The sequence below is a fragment of the Juglans regia genome, chromosome 8 (genome assembly GCF_001411555.2).
Source record: "Juglans regia cultivar Chandler chromosome 8, Walnut 2.0, whole genome shotgun sequence".
NCBI lineage: Eukaryota > Viridiplantae > Streptophyta > Magnoliopsida > Fagales > Juglandaceae > Juglans > Juglans regia.
The window spans coordinates 12,375,473-12,398,302 of NC_049908.1; the positions used below are offsets into that span (position 1 = coordinate 12,375,473).

The following is a 22,830-nucleotide window of genomic DNA, read 5'->3' on the forward strand; positions in this document are numbered from 1 at the left end:
GCCTTTGTTAAAGCCCAAACTAGGACCTAAATAAACCCAACCCCTTACCTCATAAAACATCGTTTTGGCTTAAAGGGTTAAAACCCTAAGTTCTTCCTTCTTCCTCTTTTCTTTCCTTCCTCCTCTTCCAATGTCGAACACTTGCTCTTCACCCTTCCCAGTTGTTTCCTTCTACCTAACTTCGTCAGCACCATTGCATCGCCGCCACACCGAGCTCATCGTTACTAGTAGTCCATCGATATCTCTATTCCTCGATCCCTATGTTTTCGCTTCTCTCTCTCTCTCCGCCATAGTCAATGATGTCTCAAGTAACCACAAGTAAGGCTTCGTCCCTCTCTCTTGGTCACCTTCTAACTTTTGCTCGATTCCTTGTCGCGGTGTTGTTCTAGCAACCGCCTTGTTGCTGCCTTCATTACTGTGATGCGCCGCCGCTGCTCATCACTGATCAACCTCAAGCCCCAGCATATGCCTCCATCTCAGTCATGCCCTTATTCCCATAGACCACTCACTCTCTCACTCACTCACTCACTCACTCACTCACACACACACACACACTCTCTCTCTCTCTCTCTCTCTCTCTCTCTCTCTCATAGTTAAGGAGCTGCTTCCTTGAATCGCCACCCTCCGTAGCTCATTGAAGGTCGTTCGACCACCCTTTCCCCTCCAATTCCAACTCAACCTCCCCCCTTTCAAATCTTCCCCAATAGCGAACCAAATCTCTCTCTCTCTCTCTCTCTCTCTCTGGGTTTTACTTACCGTCGTCAACCACCACCAGCCACCACTAGTCCCCCTTCCCATTCACTAAGTTCATCAGATCCGCCACCCACAAATTTTCACACGTTGAGTCTCGTTTTTCCAAAAAACTGCCACTGCCCATTGTGCCCTATCACTTCCACCCCTCCTGACGCTACCATAGTAAGCTGTGTACCACTCTGTTTTCGTATTAATTTTTAGTCATCTTTAGTTTTAACTAAGTACTTTCCATCTCGCAGCGAAGCGCACACACATACGAGATACCTTAGACAGTGCGCTCGATCATCCAACATTGCCTTTCGCATTGTAAGTAAAACCCAAGGCTGACCTTTGGAATACTGGCATTGAAAAATTGTTTAACTGTGTTGTTGCAGTCTGGTTGTGTTGGAATTCTTGGCCTTGGCCGAGGGCCAGGCGAAGCGTTGGAAATCGTGTGTAGTTGTGATTTGTAAATTTGTGTGTTGTTCGACCATTGGTTGATGTATTATTGTCATGTCATCTAATATCTGTCTGTTCACGCATCTGCTTTATTAATTATTGTTATTTACCTTTATTGTATTAACTGTGCTCTGATCCATATTTGTGTTATGATTAATTTATCAATTGTGCTATGTTATCTGATTGCGTTGTGAAACTGAAAAATTGTGTTTTTAGTGTTATTTATTAAAAAAATATTTTGTGAGTGGGTGTATATCATGGCCCCAAGCTGAGATGGAGCATTATCTCGGTGGAGCTCATCTGGTTACTCAGGAGCATGTAAAACTGGGTGATGTTCATTGGGTTGTCATTGGGCGACAACAGACTCGACGAGACGATAATGCTCTTGTGCTAAATCTATGGCCTCTCTGCTGGCGGAGGTTAGAGGATGTCTGATCACGTACGTGGGGGGCGCAGAGCTAGGCATCGCTCGTTATGAATTCACATGCATGATCGTTACCCGTGGTAAGACAAATGGAGCCAGGGTATGTTGACGATTCCTAGGAGAGACCATGGTGCATGTTGTTATTAAATGGATGCTTTAAAAATGGATATGTGGATTTCTGAGTGTGTGATTTTTCTGGGACTATTGAGAAGGAAATTGGTTTGGTACAATTTTGAAAATGCTGAAAGATCTCAATTTTTCCCTTTACTGTGAAATGTGTATAATTTTATGTGTTTATATTTTTGGGTGTCATTCTTTTGGCTTTACTTGTTGAAATTGTGAAATCTCACACTATTGTGTCCCCATCAGCAGTTCTGTTCCTTAGAACCATAGACTTTAATGTAGATGACAGTTATGAGCTTGGAGGATCGGCTACTTGAGGAGTAAAGACTTGGGTACCCTTCCCCTTATGTAGCGTTGTGTTTTCCTTTCATTTAGTCGGATGAATGTATAAATTTTATGTCGAGGACTGGGAGACTGATGCCTTATGGATATTTTGCTTGGTGACATAATCTTAAATATTTTGGTACTGTTAGAATTAATTGACAGCCCTTTTTATCTTTTCATTGCGAATTAATTGTACACATTTATTGAGCATGCAAGCACACACTTGTTTTCATGTTATGCTAGGGGAGTTTGACCCAAACAGCTAGCATCCCGGCATCGCGACTCCAGCCAGAACCCAAGTGGGGGTCGAGGGCACCACACTGACCGAGGAAACCCCATTCGCGATGACCTATGGAAGTAAAGTAGTAGTACCGATCGAAATCAATGTGCAAAGTCACCAAGTCCAACACTACTGCAAAGAATAAACAACAAGGACTTGGAAGGAAAGCTTGATCTACAGGAAGAGAGGAGAGAAGAGGTGGAGCTAAAGGCTACAACTTATAAGAAAAGGACCATGCAGTACTTTAATAAAAGAGTCAAGCGACGATCATTCAAAGTCGGAGATTTGCTGTTAAGGGAAGTGGGAATGACGACCAAGAAGCAAGAAGAGGGAAAGCTTGGACCTAGATGGAAAGGGCCATAGGTAGTAGTAGCAAGCAATAGTTCAAGCTTGTACCACCTAAAGGACATGAACAGGAAAGGTTGCACCACCCGTGCAAGAAATACTTTGCTTAGATGACTTCATGCAATCCAATTATGCAATAAAATCATTTTCTCGTAAGTTTACAATGTTTTGTTAGATACTTGTTCTATGCAACTGACTGAGTCAACTATGAAACTCCCCAATCATCAAGCCCAGTGTTAGCAATGCATATGATATCGAGGCTAACACTCACATCCATGCGATCAAAGGCTAGCAACACTCATACGATTAGGGTTAGCCTTCACCCGAACGATGATCTAGAACCTCTCCCGCCCACTCATCAAGCGGATTGTTAGCAATACGCATGTGATCGGAGCTAACACTCACATGAAGATCAAAGACAAATAATGTGCATGCGATCGGGGTTATCCTTTGCCCGAATGACAGTAAAAAATCTTTCCCGCCCACTCATCAAGTTGGGTGTTAACAATGTACATGCGGTTAGGACTAAACATTAGTACCAAGCGATTAAAGGCTAATAACATACATGCGATTGGGATTAACATTCACCCAAATAGCGATCGAGAACCTCTTCCACCCATTCATCAAGCTAGGTGTTAGCAACACGAATCCAATCGGTTCAAACACCTGCACCTAGCGATTAAAGGCTAACAATGCGCATGCGATCAAGGTTAGCCTTAGCCTAAATGGCAGTCGCCACTCATCAACCTAGGTGTTAGTAACATGCATGCAATTGAGGCTGACACCCGCACTTGGCGATCAAAAGCTAACAACACACATGCGATCGGGGTTAGTCTTCACCCATGCAACATCGACGTTGGTCAGTATTATGAAAATAACAAGGAGCCAAAGGCAAAAATAAAAAAGGCGAGGAAAGGAAAAAATAAGCAAATATAAGGCAAAGCATGGAAGGTCAGACACAAAGAAGAATGTTATATAACATGTTCATAAGGCAGGAGCCTATTAATATCATCAACAAAGCATTACAAGAATGGCACACAAAGCAATAAGAAGAATAAGTTCAAATCTAAGGAGCTAGGCCATTAGCTGTTGGATGGTGAGGTGGCTGGTTCAAGAAGGCATCTAGCATCACTTCTGCACCAAGAGAATCCTTAGGCCTTAGGCCTATCTCTTGGTGAGATAACAAAAGCCTCTTTAGAGTCCACATCCCGAGGTTGTACATGGCCCCTAGGACAGGTCACAAATGAGTGGCCGCGAAGGGTTGAGGGGCAATACGGATGATCTCATCCTTGGAAGACCTAAGCTCAACATTCGATTCATCAACATGCCGCTAGGATTGTGTAAGCCTCTCCTTCACAGTCTTGGTCACATGGTTGAGCTAGAAGTAATGCCCATCGTATTGCCTGAGCTCCTCCCTGACAGATCCGAGCCTAGCCTTCGACTGGGCCTACTCACCGCGGACGATGTTGAGATCAAACTAGAGGCGTAGAAGAGAATCCTCAGTTTATGAAGCTCTCTTTGCATACTCGGTGCAACGTCTTCTCTAGGGGTGAAAATCGACAGATGCAAACCAAACCGAAAATTTTTATACATGTTTAAAACTGGTAAAAAATGGCCAGTTAAGGGGTGGAAAATTGGCAATGTTGGTCTTGACGTGATTCCGGTCGATTCGTTGGTGTCCCGTCAGTGGTGCAATGAGAGATAATATCGAGAGAATATAGGTCGTGATGAGAGAGTAAGAGAGAGAGGGAGAATGGTATAGCGTCTGCGTCGCGATGAGAGAGAGAGAATCTAAGAGATGAGAATTGGGAGAAGAAGAGGGGAGTGCGAGTATTAAACCCTAAATCCGAACGACGTCATTTGGTGAATTAAACCAAATGACGTTGTTTCATTCTTCCTCTTTTTTTTTTTCCTAAACGATATGTGTAAAACTTTCACTTAAGTGAAAAGATATCGATTCAGCCGATTAAGGACCTAAGATTTTATATATATATATATATATATATATATATATATATGATATCAGCCTGTTCGGTGGTTTGAACTTGGTTCAAATCGAGACCGAATCGGCTAACGTCGGTTTCATCAATTTCCTACCACTGGCTAACTAATTGTCTATCAATTTTAGACTCCAGCGGTTGGTTCACGTCAGCGAAGGCCCGTTCCATCGATTTTTGTACAACCCTAGTCTTCTCGCCTTCTCCAGGTCAACCTCTTGTCTGTCGCCACAATTACGTTTGGCCTCTAACACGTCTTCCAAAAGCAAGGAGGCACGACTAGCCTCTAGTTCGTGCACCTGGGCCTAGGCCAAGTTAGTTAGTGCCCTTTCCAAAGAGGATCTCTCCACATCCAGGGCATACTGGAGGTCATAAACCTCGGTCCTCATAATATTGATCTTAACCTCCTAGTCATGCGAGTGGGAGCCCAGTTGAGAATACTTGTCCTCCCATGTTTCCTTTGCCTCTATCACCTCCAAAACAGCCTGTGGAGCACCCTTCATGAAGGAATGAGAAGACCAAATTTGCTCCTCCAAGCCGAGTTGGCGACATGCAATCCATTGGACCAAAGAGTGTAACCCTTGCAATGAATGAACACAAGTTAGCTAATGGTACAATAAAAAGAATAACATAAAAAAGTGATGAGGTTACATACTGAGGAAAGAAAATGCTTGATTTCTTGAGAGATCTAGGCAATCAAAGGATCCAAAAAATCGCCCACCAGTTGGGTAGAAGTAGAGGGTTGAGCGGGGAAGGACTGAATGATTCCGAACAAGGACTGGCATCGCTCAAGGTCATGCCAGATAAAGCATTGGCTCATTTGTTTAGTCGAAACCTCTGGCGAAACAGCTGGGGAGGACAGTATGGGGAGCACCTTTGAGGTCGGCAAAAGAGTCACGAGCTAATTCCCCAAGGCTTAATGGAACCCTGTGTTCCCTCATCAGGAGTAGTGAAAGGTGAAGAAATTCCTCTGAGAGCGGGAGCTAAAGGAGCTTCCTCAGCAACAAGAATATCAGGCAAGGAGACGCATATTGGTGAGGATGCTACAGTGACTTCCTCACCAAGGGTAGTGACAGGGGGATCCGGCCCAAGGAAAGTGGACATTGCCTTGAAAATTTCAGGAATTTTCCCCACCAGAGATAGTAGCTTGTGCCGATGAGGGTGAATCAACCATAACTTCAATCTCCTCGGCCAAGGCCTAGTGAACGCGGGGGCATACTTTTCCTCGCCAACTTCCAATGCCTCAATCGAGCCAAAAGAAATGACGGTGACTCAAATCTTTCAAAGCAAGGCCTCAGGGAAAGATCCTGGGAAGATATCTGGAATAGAGTCAAAGAATGAAGCGTCTAGCACTAAGTCCATGTCTTCCACCCCTTGGTCAATAACCTCTGTCAGGCGGTCAAGGTGTACCAGTGGGAAAGAGGGCTGAGTTTCTTTGTAGCCACAGAATGGAGGGATGGTGGGTGATCTAGGACATCCTAAGCCCTTCTTTGTACTAGCGGGGTCGTGAAGGGTGCATGATCCGCCATGAGCCACAACACCGTAAGTGTAGAGCTTCTTCCCTTTAGGGTCCAAGGAGTAGGGGCATACCTCTTCCCCCCAAGAAAATGTCTTGGACGGCCAAACTAGGGGCTCATGGCCTACAACTCGTGATTGGTCTGGTGACATCAAGAAAAAATCTATCTTTTTCCCGAGTAAGGATCATGTCGGACTCAACGACATTTGGGTTCTCCTCAACCCATGAGTAAATAATACCCAGGCACTATGTTTCCCTCATGTAAAGATTAACTTCAAAATCATGGCCGCCTGAAACGCGACCCCATCAAGCTCTAATGGGGAACTCACGGTGACCAACCTCACCAACAAGGAACTCCTATCCCGCTCTAGAGACAAAGAAAAACTTCTTATCCAAATGCACAACTTTGTAGCTCGGTCGCAAATGGAAACTACACTAGTTCTTGCATGCCGCATGGCACCATGAACATAGAAAAATGCATGAGCAGTACAATCATGATTCTCCTCCCTTGCAACCTCTAAACAACATAGCAGGATGGCATAGTCCTCCAGGCATTAGGTAAGAGTTAGGTAAGAGTCATGCCTAACAAATCTAAGATGTCGTGGATGGGGCAGCAGAAGCGGATTCTCAACCCCATCAAGAACATATCGATGTACAGTCCAATGTTCTCAACGACTCCATCGGAGTTGACAATGCCATTACAAGAGTCAGGGAGGATCATATTCACGATATCGAGAATGCTGTACATATCCCTCACATAATCTAACTCTGTTTACATGGTGTTAGCAGTCTAACGGCCCCACCCTTAAAGGTCACCACTTGTGAGGACCCATCGTCGCAAGTCCCACCCAAGGACTTACACAATAGAAGGTTGATGGGTGAACTGGGAAGCATTCTTGGAAGCCATTTAGAGCAGAAAGATGAGAATGTTGGAAGGGAAGAGAGAATGACTTCTACAAATGTGAAGAGTGCAAGGACAAAAAGAGCAGGAGAGATGAGCAGGTGCTAGAAATTCTTAAGGAAAGAAAGGAGAAAGGAGAAAGCTAAAGAAAAAATGACAATGACGATTATGGGAAGGTGGGATGGTAAAGGGTGAAGCGACTGAAACCAAAGGCAAAGTGCCATAAGTCAAAAGTACACAGAACATGTCGAAATCCTGTATTTCGCGATGCATACAGAGGCATGTGTCAAATGAGATGACAGATTTCACGCTGCATGATGAAGTTAATCAAGGGTGGCAGGTGAACTGCCAAACAAAAGGGATGCCCAAATTGTACACATGCCAAGGAAGGACACGCGTCCAGAGGAAAGGTATTCAAATCCAAAATTAATGACGCATAGAGGAAAGGTGAAATTCCTGCTAACACATGTGCGGTAGGAATTTTCAGAGTAACTGTTGGGCCCAATTATATTCAATGGGTGAGGAACAAGTCGCGGGCGACTATAGGCCTTATAAGTCAAAATGCATCGTGTCACTATAGGATTTGAACATCTTAAATCGGCTTTTGTCCAAAATCATTGCCAAATAGTCTTTTCTTGATCAACTGACACACAGGGAAACTCGGGCAAAATATATGCACCAAACCTATACTATTAACAGTCAAATCAGGCCTTGAGGAGTTACTATATTAAATTCTAGAAATAAAGTTTTAGAGGCATTACTGTATCAGATCTTAAAAATCATGCCCTCATAGGAGCAATGCCATCCTAGATTTCTCATCATCTAAAAATGGATAGACAGGTACATCCTAAAAGCTCTCTGAATCCTGAACTTTCCCTAATCACATCACCCACACTAACTTAATCATTGGAGGCTTCCTACATTTGGGACCTAAGTTTTTGTTCTAGTTGCATGATTATCCTTCGACTGAAGAGGAGGCAAGAAATTGCTTCAACATGCATAATTAAGAAACTTTAGCCAATTGTAATCAAGCAGCCATGTATAAATAAATAAATAATTGATAATTGATCCCAAAATTCATTCCTAAGTTTTCTTTCAAAACCAAGAGTAATTAACATCTATTAAATTGTCATGTATTTCTCACTCATAGTTTTAGTTATAGGAAAAATTAATAAATTAGATTAGGAAAATTTGTTTAAACTAAATTTGAAGTAAAACTCTACTAAACCACCGTATTTCAAAATTATAGAATTTTCCTCTAAGTTGGATTGGAATTCGTCTATAAAAATAATAAGTGTTTATTGAGCATGTTAGATGCTTATGTTTTTTAAAAAGTTTTCTCTAATCTATCTATAAAAAAGATAAGTGTCAATTTTTTAACAAAATACGTGCTTATTAGCTATTCAAGGAACTCATGATTATTTTAAAGAGTAATGCTTAATATAATTTTAGAGTATATAAGTCTTGTGCATTACTTTGAAAAAAAATGAGATACACTATTAAAAAATAAAAATTTCATATGATTTTTTTTTTAAAAAAAAAGTCCTTGTAAAGGATGTGTTTCACCCACCAACTACTCGGATGACCTGTAACAGATGAGAGGGCGGCACTGGTTGCCCAAGAGAGCTCTGATGCCTAAGTTAGAGAAACGTGATCTCAATATGCATATATAAGCTAAAGTTTGAATTTAGTGTTACCTTTAGATGTTATTTATAGAGGTGTTGAGGACATAGATAAGCACTAGTTATCTCGTGATAGGTGGACAAGATAACCATCCTGATCTATCGGATTTATCATATCACACGATTAAGCCCATGGGTCACATGGGCTCTTGGACAATGCATCCCCCAGTCTTGGGCCCATAGGCTATGGGAGTATACTAGTCGTGGGCTTATAACCAAGTGACCTAAATATCTCTTCTAGTTACCTCGCTAATTTCCTATGTGTTGGCACAAAAGGAATTAATTTATTTCGTATCCTTTTGATTCACGTGAATGCACCTTACCTCGCTAGCTTGGGTTATAGAGGCACCTTACCTCACTGGTTTTGGTTAGGTTGGCAACCCATCAAGCTTCCTTTCCTTTTACCCTGCTGGATCCACATAAATTAAGGTGTGAATCCAAACTTGTCATTGTACCTAAAAAATGTGGTCACGGAACTATTCTCGTGCTTTTATTTCCTCCTATTGAAAAGAATGGTAACCGTCAGCATTGTCACCTGTTTGGCTTCCCAAGAACCACCTCATCATTACCCTTTCTTTCATTTCCCAAGGCAGGTCTGTGTCATCCTTTGCAGAGGTGGCTTTGGCTAGCCTATCTGCCATTGTATTTTTTGCCCTTGGTACTTGCTCAAGACTGAAATAAGTGAGCTGATCACGAATTTCTAGCACCTGATCTAAGTACTTTTTTAGCCTTTTCCGTTTCGTGGCGTAAACCCAAGTTACCTGATTTACCACTATTTGAGAGTCGGCTTTGGCTTTGATCTCGTTGGTTCCTAAAACCTTCGCAATTGAGAGTACTGCTATTAGGGCCGCATACTCGGCTTCATTATTGGTGGCCATGTAGTACTCCTAACCTGCATCGCTAATGATGTATATCCCTATACCTCCTCCCTTCTGGCAGGCAAATCAGTCAACAAACACTACCCAGGGTCGGCTGGGATGCGCTATTTCAATATCCGCTGAGAAATTGGTGAATTCGGCGACGAAGTCTACTAAGGCTTGCCCCTATACTACACTTCTAGGCACATAGTCAATATCAAACTCACTAAGCTCCATCGACCACGTGACCAATCTTCTTGAACTGTCTGGCTTCTGTAGTATTCTGCCAAGCAGGTGCTCTATTAATGGTGGGACTAAAAATACTGTCATAACCTCCTGGCAGCTGTTACTAGCGCAAATGCCAACATTTTCATCTGTGGGTACTTAATCTCGGCGCCTCTTAGTGCATGGCTCGTGTAATATATCGGCGCTTGTGCTACTTCCTCTTCTTTGACCAAGATTGCTGAGATGGCGTGGGGCGAAACCGCCAGGTACACATATAAAATATCCCCTTGATTGGACTGTTTTAATAGGGGCGGGTTGGCAAGATATTGCTTCAGTTTCTGGAAGGCTCTATCGCATTCCTCATTCCATGGGTGTGCTTTCCGCAATTCCCTAAAGAAAGGAAGACACTTATCCGTGGACCTCAATACGAATCTATTCAAGGCAGATATTCTCCCTACCAACCAGCCGTTGGGCATCATTAAGGCTTTTTGGCGGCGCCATGTTTAAGATGGCGTCGATTTTTTTGGTGTTTGCCTCAATACCTCTCTCCGAGACAATAAAGCCTAGAAACTTTCCCAAGTTGACCCCGAAAGCATACTTAGTCGAGTCCAACTTCATCTTGTATTTGTGTAGCACCGTGAAGGATTTTCTAAGATCTGCTAGGTTCTGGGTAGGTTCCTTTCTCTTTACTAGTAAGTCTTCGATGTACACCTCCATGGTCTTCCCAATTTGATGCTTAAACATCCAATTTACCAGCCTTTAATAGGTCGCTCAGGCATTTTTCATGCTGAAGGGCATCACTCGATAACAATAGAGGCATCTGTTGGTGATGATTGTTGTTTTCTCGTCATCCGCCTTATTCATTCGGATCTGATTGTACCTTGAATATGCATTCGTGAAGCTCAAAACTTTGTGCCCTGCCATGACGTCGACGATGATGTCAATTCTTGGCAATGGAAAACTGTCTTTAGGGCAAGCTTTGTTGAGGTCAGTGAAGTCTACGCACATTCTCCACTTCTCGTTAGCTTTCTTAACTAGTACTACGTTGGAGAGCCATTCTGGGTAGTACGTTTCTTTTTTGACGTACCTTTTTGGCCTCCGAGTTGACGCACAACTTGTGTTCTATGACAACGTTGTCAATCCCTGGCATATCTTCGTAGCTTCAGGTGAACACATTTCGATGTTTGATCAGTAATTGTTTCAACGCTTCTCTGTGTTTTGGCGGGAGCCTCGTCCCAACCTTTGTCGTGGTGTTTGGGCGTTCCAGATGTAAGTTTTCTATTTCTAATGGTTCATTTGCTTCAGCCTACATCAATTCATTCTCATCTCTCAATTCCATGTCCTGGTTGTCTTCTACCAAGGGCGGAGGGTGGCAACCCTTTTCCAGACCGTTTGCGACACACACACTAAGTGCACCCACCTTTAGCTTCTGAACATAACACTTCCGTGTAAGAATTTGTTCTTCCCGAACCTCGCCGACGCCTGTTTCCGTTGGAAATTTCATTTTCAAGTGGTAGGTAGAGGTGATTATATTTAAGTCATTCAGGGTTGGTCTACCTAATATTGCTTTGTAATATGACGAGGCTTTGACCACCAGGAAATTCGTCATTATGGTAACTACGTGGGCGCCCTGGCCAACTGTGACTGGCAGCTCGATGGCACCCATGGGTTGGACAGCTTTTCTGGAGAACCCCTTCAGGGGAGATGGCGAAGGGCGCAGCCTATTAGGGCTAATGCCCATTCTGATGAAAGAATCCTAGAATAAAATGTTGGCTGAGCTTCCGTTGTCTACTAGGACCCGCGTGGTCGTGTACTATCTGAAATGGTATGGGTGACATTTAGTCTGGGGTGTTTGGAAGGCTTATCCACCATATACACCTCATGATACCTTGCTCTGTGAGCATGAGCCTTCTTGTTGGACACTGTTGCACCTCTAGCTATCGTGCGGATTTCCCCAAAAGGAGCTTGGTCCCTCTCACGTGGCTGCCGTTGGAGTTATGTATTTGTTCTCTCTCATGTTTCTATTGTTTGGGACTTCTGCTTCATTTGGGTTCACAGTCGTGACCCTCTTCTCTCTTGGGCTTGAGATACTCAGCCAACATTCGCTCGAGCTCCTCGCTCCCTGAAAAGCTGACAACCCTCTTTTTCAATGTTGCACAATCTTTTGTCCAACGAGTGTCTGACCGGTGGTATTTGCAATAACGAGGCCCTCTCGTTGGTGGGCGTGCTTCCTTCCTAGCCGCCTGGTTGTTTTCTTGCACGCTTAGATTATTGTGGATGAGGTGGTGTCCTTGCTCTCGTTAATTGGAATATTTTTCACACCTCTCATCTTAATGATTCTGCCCGGTCTTCTTTTGAGTTCCTAGCCACCAACTTTGCTTCCTGTTTTCTGGGCTCCAAAAGAGTGTGCAACATGTCATCAACGTTAACGAAGTCATCTGCCCTATCCATGAACTCCCTCAAGGTGGAGGGGGTCCTCCTGGCTAGCTCAGCCATGAACGAACTCCGTGGTCATATACCCCCTAGGAGGGTGGCTAACATGATCTTTTCTTCTTGATCATCCATGGTCAACTTCTCCTTGTTGAAGCAGGTGAGATATGCTTTCAGGCTCTTCCCTTCTCTTTGTTTGATAGTGAGTAGATAGGTGGCTGGCCTTTGGCGCCTCCTGCTTGCTATGAACTGCGTTAGAATCTGTCTGGCTAACTCCTCAAAACTGCCAATGGATCATGGATACAAAGTCCCGAACCAACCCTATGCAATTCCCTTTAACGTTAATGGGAAGGCCCGACAAACCACTTCCCCTGGAAAGCCATGGAGGGTCATGTGTGCTTTGAAGTTCTCTAGGTGATCTAGGGAGTCCCATGACCGGTCGTACATGTCGATCTGGGGAACCTTAAACTTGGGTGGGAGGGGTACTACCATTACTTCTTCACTATATGGGAGGTTAGTCCAGTTAAGCAGCTGTTCCACATAAGAGGACCCTCCCATCCTTCTTACCATCTCTTCATACTTGTCAATAAGGCTATGCAGTTCGACATGTAACCTTTTCTTTTCTAACTCTTCACTATTCATGCCTCCTACACTGTGTGCATCTCCTTTTACTTGCCCATTCTGGATGAGTGGTATAGTGGTGTTCTGTCACTTCAATTATTCATTCTCCTTCTGTAATTGCTCTACTACCATCACAACCTCTCTCAACTTCTGCTCGGTTTCTGCTAGCCTTGCTTCTATCTTTGTCGCATTCATCTCTTGATCATGGGTTGGTTGAGATCGCGTAGTAGTTGGCATGTGAAAATCACACTGAAATCTGTCAAGGTCCCACATACGACGACATTGTAAAGGATGTGTTTCACACCACCAACTGCTCAGATGACCTGCAACGAATGAGAAGGCGACACTGGTTGCCCAAGAGAGCTCCAATGCTTAAGTTAGAGAAATGTGATCTCAATATGCGTATATAAGCCAAAGTTCGAGTTTAGTGTTACCTTTACGTGTTATTTATAGATGTATTGAGGATATAAATAAGCACTATTTATCTCGTGATAAGCGGACGAGATAACCATCCTGATCTATCGGCGTTATCATATCACATGATTAAGCCTGTAGATCACATAAGTTCTTGGGCAGTGCATCCCCTAGTCTCAGGCCCATAGGCTAGGGGAATATACCAGTCGTAGGCTTATAACCAATGGATCTAAATATTCATTCCAATCATATATGATAAATGATGTAAAGATGATAAGTAAAATTTTTCGACCTGCACTTTACATTCAAATTTCATGAAACAAAAATATTAAAATCCACATTTAACTCCAATTGTCCCATCACAATAAATGACAAATTAGCTTTAATCCTTCAATGATACAACATTAATTAAATTGATAAAACATTTTTTTAATGCCAAAAACTAAAAATAAAAACCGTGAAATATTACTGTGTGATAAATGTTAATTATGTTCTATCATTGATTAATATATTTGTTATACGAGTGATGTATTACATTTGGAACTTGCATTATATTTATAAAAAAAAAATACTTAGACTAATTTGAAATTTTTTATTTATAAATCGGTAGGGCATACATAGCCTCGACATAGTTGATTCGACTTTGATTTATAAAAAATGTTTTTAAATCAATTTTTTTTGTAAATGAAATCTGTCACGTAAGCTGAATAGAAGATATGTTCTTTACGTCTTATAAATAGGAGAATTTGACTAATTTTATTTCTTAATTTTATATCCAATTACATTGACTAACGTATTTTGTTTTCAATTTCTAAATAATTGATGATATTACCGATTTAAAATAATTTTAAAAGAGAAATATTATGTATCAGTCACTATTTACTTTCAAACTTCATACTTATAATTTTTTTTTATAAAATATGAATATTATTTTTATAAGATATGAGTTGTAAAATAATAAATAGTGACTGATGAGAATAATTTTCATTTTAAAATTACAATGCCAATCTTGTAGAAATTTATGAAAAATATAGTAATTCCTAATATCTTTTTTTTTTTTCTTTGTAAAGGCATTGTCACATGAATGCCATAACCTAAGAAAAAAAGTATTAAATAAATATTTTCTAAAAATAAATAGAATAAAATAACTAATTTCGTTTTAGAATAGATGAGGCTTGTAATTATTTATTGCTTAATATTCGGCATTTAAAACTTAAAAGATACACAAAATTTACCCTCCAAAAACAAAAAAAGAAAAGAAAAAAAGCAAGTAGAATTTCGCTTACAAGTTACAGATTCCTCAGAAGCGCACAGATGAGACGGGGAGAGAGAGAGAGAGAACTTAGATTGAAGGAAGTATAGACAGTGATAGAGAGAGGGGGGGAGCTTCGTCAAGGTTTTTCGAAGTCAAACAGAAAGGAAACGGAGGAAAAATCTGTGTTTGTGTTTTCTATTTGTAGGTTTCCATGTCGGATTGCGATCGTGTCGAAGTTATCGGATGACCTATCCGATCGTTTGCGGCGATCGGAGATGTTCCTCTGCGGATATATTGGCGGTGGTGGCTTCAGTGGAGGGGGCGGAAGGCGTTGGTGGACGTAGTAGCTACGGCGACTTGGCTGAGGCGGTGGTTGTGAGAGGTGGAGGATGATGAAGAAGGGAAAGGGAAAGAACAACGGCTTGTTGCCCAACTCTCTAAGGATCATATCTTCCTGCCTCAAGACCGTGTCCACTAATGCCAGCTCCGTTGCTTCCACTGTCCGCTCGGCCAGTGCTTCGGTCGCTGCTTCGATTTCTTCCGCTTCTTCCGAGGATCTCAAAGATCAGGTATCTAATGGAATTTCTTTTCTCTATTCCAATTTCTATCTAGTTTGTACACTTTAGACCGACTTTGATACATACCACAAGTGTAAGCCTAATACTTTTTATCTTTTTCTTCTTCGCATGGGGTTTTTCATTACATGGCTAGCTAGTCATTGGGATTTTCACTTGAAGCTTACTGATTATCCTAACCTACTGAGTTTCTCAACCAAACTCAAAAAAGCCATAACAGTGGTGGAGCCGGGATTTTATATCAATGTGGCAAAATGGAATGATGGTAACTTAACTCGATTTCGAAGTGGTTTAAGTATATGCAGTCTTCTGGACTATAGATGTTGTAATTAGGCTTTCAACACACATGTACATACAAGATGTTTAAGTACGAACTAATAGGCTACACTGTCTGAGACTACGTATATAATCCAAGTTCAATCTTGATTTAATGAATAGATTGCATTAAGAATGATTGCCATTGCTAAAGAAGATAACAGATAGATTTGCGTATGATATAAAAAATATTACAATGAAGAAAATGATTACCCTTTTTTCCCTATCGATTTGACTACTTTGTTTTTGTGGTAACTATAAGAAGAGGGGGAAAGAAACCAATAAGATTGGTGAAGGAGACAAATGGAGAATATTCATGGCATTGAAAGTGGTATGACACTTAGAAGAATTAGATCTACTAAAAATTTGAATGGATAATAATAAAATATAAAAAATAATTTTTTGTGAAAAGTGTCCATTGAATCTTTGGCCTTTTTTGGAAAATTTTGGCTTTATAAAATGTTGTATTTGACGTGTAAAGAAATAACATATTTTTCAGTTGTATCAAAAATGAAAACTTCAATACTTACTAAAAAAAGAAAGAAAACTTTAATATCTGAAAAGTTCTCAGTTGTATGCGTAAACACTATTTATTCGTGTTGTATATGTTGTTTTTATAAGTTTTAAAATTGATCTTCACCCACTTTTGTTCTTTTGTTCTTCTAATTTAACAAAACTTACACAATACTTGGATGTTCAAGAAGGAAAATTTTTTATTTTATAAGGTTGGGGACCAAAAATTCATGCGATATGGACCTTATCAACTTCTCATCTGTGATCATGCCTATGATGAATTATTAATGACGGGCCAATTGATCATGCTAATTATTTGATCACACTATTTGATGCTGTACACTATAATGATAAAGACATACAGTTGCCTTTCTCACATACCAGTGAAAAATATAGAATCTTTACTGAATCTGCTGGATTTGTTTTTTCCCATATTTTGTGAGTGCGCGCTCTATGTTTAGTCTTTCAACTGCATTTGAAATATCAGTTACTTTGAAGAAACGAGACTGCAATTGGTTTAGTGACATATGTATTCTACTACAGTTAATAGTTTTCTGCACTTTTGTTTGTGAACAGGTAACCTGGGCTGGCTTTGACAGGCTAGAGCTTGGTCCATCTGTCTTCAAACATGTTCTCTTGCTTGGTTATCAGAATGGTTTTCAAGTCCTTGATGTGGAGGATGCCTCTAACTTCAGTGAACTTGTTTCGAAGCGTGATGGCCCAGTTTCATTCTTACAGATTCAGCCCTTCCCTGCATTGCGTGATGGCATTGAAGGATTTAAAAAATCACATCCTTTATTGCTTGTTGTTACGGTGGATGAAACCAATAGTTCAAGCCTTGGTCAACAGCGAAGCAATTTGGGTGGGTTAGGAAGAGATGGTAATATGGAGTCCCTATCAGGAAACACTGCCAACTCTTCTACAGCTGTTCGGTTTTACTCCCTTAGGTCTTATTCCTATCTGCATGTCCTGAGATTCCGGTCTGCTGTGTGTATGGTTAGATGCAGTCCTCAGATTGTAGCTGTGGGTCTTGCCACGCAAGTAAGACGGCCTTATCTGTGGCATTGCATTTGAACTATTGAGTCTAGAAGTATAGATATGTAGGTTGAATGTCAGTAACCAGCTGATATATTTTCCACCTTTTGTGTACTTTTGACTCGTCTGCCTTTCAAACTCCTGATTCCCAACATTTACAAATTGGGGGAAGAGGTGTTACAGGTGGATTTTGAAGTGAGCACCTCCATACACTTATCATCATAAATATGCATTTAATCTTTTGCATGAGTCTCTTGTTTTTTATATTGGTTCAGGCTGTTAATGAAATGGTCCATTTCCATCAGTAATTGGTTTTGATTTTGTAGTCTTTCGTGGTAATCAGGACATAAGATGTAAATCATATTCTGAAGGTGTGATGCATTGTTACCAATCTGGTGAAGGCGGTGCCATTTTTAATATATGGATTATGTATTACCCAATTTATCAAAACTTGTTGGTATTTGGTTGCAGATTTACTGCTTTGATGCGCTCACTCTTGAGAATAAATTCAGCGTTCTCACCTATCCTGTTCCTCAGTTGGCAGGACAGGGAGCCACTGGGGTTAATGTTGGTTACGGTCCAATGGCTGTGGGCCCAAGATGGTTGGCTTATGCATCCAACAACCCCCTGGTGTCTAATTCGGGTCGCTTGAGCCCACAAAACCTCACTCCTTCTCCAGGAGTTAGTCCATCGACATCACCTGGCACTGGTAGTTTGGTGGCTCGCTATGCTAAGGACTCTAGTAAACAATTGGCTGCTGGAATAATCAACCTAGGTGACATTGGATACAAAACGTTGTCTAAATACTACCAAGAACTGCTCCCTGATGGATCTAACTCTCCGGTATTACCAAATTCAGCCTGGAAAGTTGGTAGACATGCAGGAACAGATATGGATAATGCAGGGATGGTTAGTCTTTACTTCCCTTGAGATATGTTAAGTACTGAAACTTTATATGTAATGTTATGAACATTATTGACATCTATATTCGGCCTGTTAGATATGATGATCATTTATTGATATCTTTAACACTTGATGTATAGATTTTTGGTTTTCTGGGTAAATTCATTGATGCATTTTTATCATATCATGCAAAATTTTTTATGATTTTTTGGCCATCCTTAAAGTCTAAACATGTGTGAAAACTACCTGCCTAGAGTCACATCTACCTTTAGGTCTTTCTTATTGAAACAAACCTTAATATTTCATTTAGTCTTCTTTATGAAAATGTTGGAAAAAGAGTGAAACATTAGAAATATATATATATATATATATACATGATGACTCAGTAACAATGGTTGATTACAGGTTGTTGTCAAGGATTTTGTTTCCCGAGCTGTTATATCTCAATTTAAAGCTCATACCAGTCCGATCTCTGCACTATGTTTTGACCCTAGTGGAACCCTTCTGGTTACCGCATCAGTGTATGGGAATAACATAAATATCTTCCGGATAATGCCATCTTGCACTAGAAGTGGATCAGGTGTTCTAAGTTCTGACTGGAGCTCTTCTCATGTGCATCTTTACCAGCTGCATCGTGGAATAACATCAGCTGTCAGTATATTTCAATTCAAGGATGATTATTGGTTTCTCCGATCATATTTTCTTGTATGGCCTGGATTTATACTAGATTTTATTGTATTTCTTATCCTGTGTTTATGTATTTGACAGATAATCCAGGACATTTGCTTTAGTCATTATAGTCAGTGGATTGCAGTTGTTTCATCGAAGGGAACTTGCCATGTTTTTGTGTTGTCCCCATTTGGTGGCGATGCAGGGTTCAGAATTTTTAAACCCCAAGGTGAAGAGCCCTCCCTGTTTCCTGCTTTGTCTGCTCCCTGGTGGTCTACTTCATCTTGCATCACTAATCAGCAATCTTTTCCTCCGCCACCGCCACCGCCACCTGTTGCCCTATCTGTTGTGAGCAGAATAAAGTACAGTAGTTTTGGATGGCTTAATACGGTTAGCAATCCTACTGCTGCGGCAACAGGAAAAGTTTTTGTGCCATCTGGTGCTGTTGCTGCTATTTTTCATGATTCTTTATCTCAAAGTCTTCAGCATGCTAACTCAAGGGCCAATACCTTGGAGCATCTGTTGGTTTATACTCCATCGGGCTATGTAGTTCAACATGAACTTCTGCCATCAGTAGGGATCGAAGGATCTGACAATGGTCTGAGGATCCAGTCATCTTCATTTGTACATATGCAGGAGGATGAGTTAAGAGTGAAAGTTGAACCTAATCAGTGGTGGGATGTATGCAGAAGGTCAGATTGGCCAGAGAGAGAGGACTGTGTTTCTGGTACCATTATTCATGGACAAGATGCTACTGATGTTGTTCAGAATAAACCAAATTCAGTTGATAACTACGGAATGGGTTTTCTGTGCATAAATGATGGTATGGCAATGAAAGATGTGGCAAAGACTTATTCCGGAAAGCCTCATGAAAGACCTCACTGGTACTTATCTAATGCAGAGGTGCAGATAAGCTCTGTCAGGTTTCCGATATGGCAAAACTCTAAGGTATTTCTATGGTTGCAGTTGTCATGCCCGTTATCTTCTGTATATTTTGGTAGTCACTTATTTGTTCATTGTTGTAGATATGTGTTTATATGATGGATTCTCCAAGAGTTGATATTCTTTCTGGTGGAGAGTTTGAAATTGAAAAAGTCCCCACCCATGAAGTTGAAATAAGGCGTAAGGAATTGTTACCTGTTTTTGACCATTTCCTTGGCATCAAATCGGATTGGAGTGACAGGTAATGACCATTTATTTTATGGTTACCTTCTTGTTTTGGCACCTATATAATGATTGGTTTATTGATTATTATCATTTGGTGTTGTATCCTGATAAAAGATTCTTGTTTTGGTACCTATAGACTATAAATGAATGATGGTTGGTTGGAATGCTAATTGAAAATGTACATGTCATACATGTCATATCTATTGTCGCAGTCATCAGAGCGGAATAGGTGGTGTAAATTTCTGGTCTAGGTTTTACATCATATTTCGTTCATGCCAACACAACAGATGGTTACCATCTTTGTTCTTTCCAGGATCTTGATAGAGCATCCCAAATGTTTAATGATGGGTGTAGCTTGGTTACTGAGTTTTATCCATTCTTGACTCAAATTTAAGAAATACTAGCGTTTGCTACTACATTTTTTACCTTTCAATATTTCATCATTCACATTGATTCTTTGGCTGCTACAGTTTATCTAGTTAAGTGTGCAATCATGGAGTCTACAGGCTTTTTCTGAGGAAGTCCAAATCCTCTCTTTACTTTTGCATGTGTTAACTTTGTAGTGTTACTTACCCCAAAATCTTTGGATCGATGTCTACCTGCTCTGAGATATAAACTGACATCAAATCTTCTGTTGGCTTTGAAGAAGTGGAGATTTTCAATACGTTGGAATATATCAAAATTTGTCTATCATAAAAGCCCGTCCACTTTTCTGTAGAGGCTGTCTGTGCCTACGTGTATCTGTTTTATTATACCGAGTGTTTCTGCTATTTATCGAGTGCTTGTTTGGCTGTTTGATTCACTGATCAAAAAACTTGTTTGGTTGTATGATTCAGGGACCTTTCTGGCGGACGATGTCTTATTTCTACATATTCAGAGCCTCATCCAGGTGAAGGCAAGATCGCAGAAGAAACTGTTATTTGTCACTCAAAGCCAGCGTCACTTAGTTCAACTGAAAGCTCGGATGGGGGTAAGAATTACATTTTCAAAGATAAATCATATTAAGGCATCGTTTATCTATATGTGATGGATTGAAGACAATCTGTCAAATGCCAAAAGTGATTTCTCTTATTTATGCAATAAATTATTGAAAGAAGAATCAGAACAACGATCCTATTTCACCAGGATGTCCAAATCGTTCAATAAAATATCCAGCGTGCAGTTCTGATTAACATTTTTTCAAATTAACAGATTGAGTCCATATGAATACTTCTTTTATTAGTTTATCTTCAAATTTCCTGGTAGGGTCATCAAGAAGAATCGAGCATTTGCTTGACTTGGATCAAGTTAATAGTGAGAAGTCTTGTGCACCTAGTTGCCAAACTTTGAATGAGATCTATGGGGAAAGAAGAGGGTGTGCCATTGTTGAATCTTCCATTCTGAAGCAGAATTCTTCAAACATTGTATCTATTCCATCTGAACACTCAAAAGATTCTGATTCTCAATTTGATGGTTGTATCCATAGTGATGCCCCATGTCTAAACAGTAGTGGGAGACCTGAGGTCTCAGTTTTAAGTACTGACCTATATGCTTCTAATATAAATACTACTGGTGAGGGGTCTACCACTGTGCACAATCCTGTTGATTTTGGATCGTTACTTCAGGCGGGGTACATTGAGGCAATGCAGCACAGTGGTAGCCATGGATTAACTGAAGATGGTACTGTTGATATTGCGAGCAACAGCAACAATCGTGAGGGGGAAAAACTAGGAGAGGATGGGGAGGATGATGAAATGTTTGGCGTCATGTTTGCCTTTTCTGAAGAAGGTACATAACAAAACAAAAAGTTATACATGTAACAACTGCTAGACTAATAATGCCTCTGATTCTTTCTGATTAGTGTGTTCTTGTTGCTGTTTGTTTTATGCGACTCAATCCATTATGTTTCGTCTGTTTTCTTTCTAATTTTTGCAGGCTGACACATAAATTCAGAAAAGCTCCAATTGTGCCAGTTATAGATTCATGATTTCATTGAAGATATTGGAGTGTTCTGCTTTAGGGCTTCAAGCGTAGGGATGGATGGTGTAGAACATACTGTAAATAATATGCGACGGGCGGGCAACGAATGGAAGCCTAAGTGTTGCCACCAGGGTGAGTATGCGGTTAGTCCAATCTCATGTACATTCTGTAGATTGAAATTCATAAATTTGTGCAGGGTGCTGCTTGTTTCAGGCAAGGGGGAGGGAACGAGTTGAAAACCTCTCGGTATTGATAAGAGATAAGTTTCCCATTTCCGGTCTTTGAAAGTTTCAGTGAAGACCGTCTTATGTACAGATGAGTTTGTGTTGCCCAGGTTTTCTCCAGCTGTATAAGGTTTTTTTAATTATATTATTATTTTTTTTTTCTGGGGTTTGAAAAGTAAAAGCAAATGAAAATGAAAAAAGACAGACAAATTGACATTGTGCTCGGCTGATTTTATTCTTCTCCCTCGTTTTAATTGCAATCGCGTAGTGTTCCACAAAACAATTAAAGTAGGGGATGGGAAGATATATGATGTTTTTTTTTTTTTTTTTTAAATATCCTATGAATTATTGGTGTCTCGATCTGGATAGAATAAACTTCCATGAATGCCATTGGTAAAAGAGGAAGAAAATCTACGAATAATTGAAATATATATAACGAGAAACTAGGAAAAGAGCAACAAAGGGGAAATATTTTCTATCGACTAAAAAAAATGGAGAAATGTTATATGATAATAGCTAGAGGAGTGGAAGAGGATAAGGTTTACGACGAGAAGAGGGAGAGGGGAGGAAATATTCATTGATTTGGTTGACTGGAGATGTAAAGGTCGGGAGACATCTTAGCTTTGATGTGTGATGCTAGGAACAATGTAAACTCTCCTTTCATGGCTGAATGTAATGTAATGCTCTATGGAGGGCTATGGATCTGTGTACTGAATTGGGATTCCGAGATGTTATTTTTTAGGGAGATGCAAAGGAGGTCAGGTCAGGTCATTGTGGCTGTCAAGTCTGAAGAGGAATATAGAGAAGGAAATGAGGTGGTACACCATCTTGCAAAGATGGCTGGAAGGGGAACTATGCTAGATGGAGGATGGTCCAGAAAATATT

At 40.7% G+C, this 22,830-nt stretch overlaps 1 protein-coding gene across 6 annotated transcripts; it reads left to right on the forward strand.

Moving 5' to 3' along the window:
• The first annotated feature begins 14,588 nt into the window (after window positions 1-14,588).
• On the forward strand, window positions 14,589-22,276 carry LOC108994491 (autophagy-related protein 18g-like). Of its 6 annotated transcripts, none has more exons than XR_001996695.2 (10): window positions 14,589-15,154; window positions 16,565-17,029; window positions 17,495-17,932; window positions 18,332-18,577; window positions 18,695-19,543; window positions 19,621-19,778; window positions 20,599-20,732; window positions 21,008-21,529; window positions 21,677-21,853; window positions 21,894-22,226. XR_001996695.2 is itself a non-coding variant. In XM_018969724.2 (10 exons), exons 2-10 carry the CDS (start codon window positions 15,405-15,407, stop codon window positions 21,679-21,681), a joined length of 2,838 nt encoding a protein of 945 aa, XP_018825269.1. In that variant the 5' UTR covers window positions 15,067-15,154; window positions 15,301-15,404; the 3' UTR covers window positions 21,682-22,276. The 6 variants fall into 6 exon arrangements, 3 of the variants coding, with proteins under 3 accessions (XP_018825265.1, XP_018825266.1, XP_018825269.1); XR_001996694.2 differs by having other exon boundaries at window positions 21,918-22,226; XR_001996696.2 differs by having other exon boundaries at window positions 21,935-22,226.
• Window positions 22,277-22,830: the final 554 nt, after the last annotated feature.

Bases quoted from the DNA above. Each gene is read 5' to 3' on its own strand.
- LOC108994491 (XM_018969720.1), top strand. From the start codon at position 14,975: ATGATGAAGAAGGGAAAGGGAAAGAACAACGGCTTGTTGCCCAACTCT. The intron at 17,933-18,331 runs GTTAGTCTTTAC...GGTTGATTACAG, and splicing joins ATATGGATAATGCAGGGATG to GTTGTTGTCAAGGATTTTGT. The intron at 20,733-21,007 runs GTAAGAATTACA...ATTTCCTGGTAG, and splicing joins AACTGAAAGCTCGGATGGGG to GGTCATCAAGAAGAATCGAG.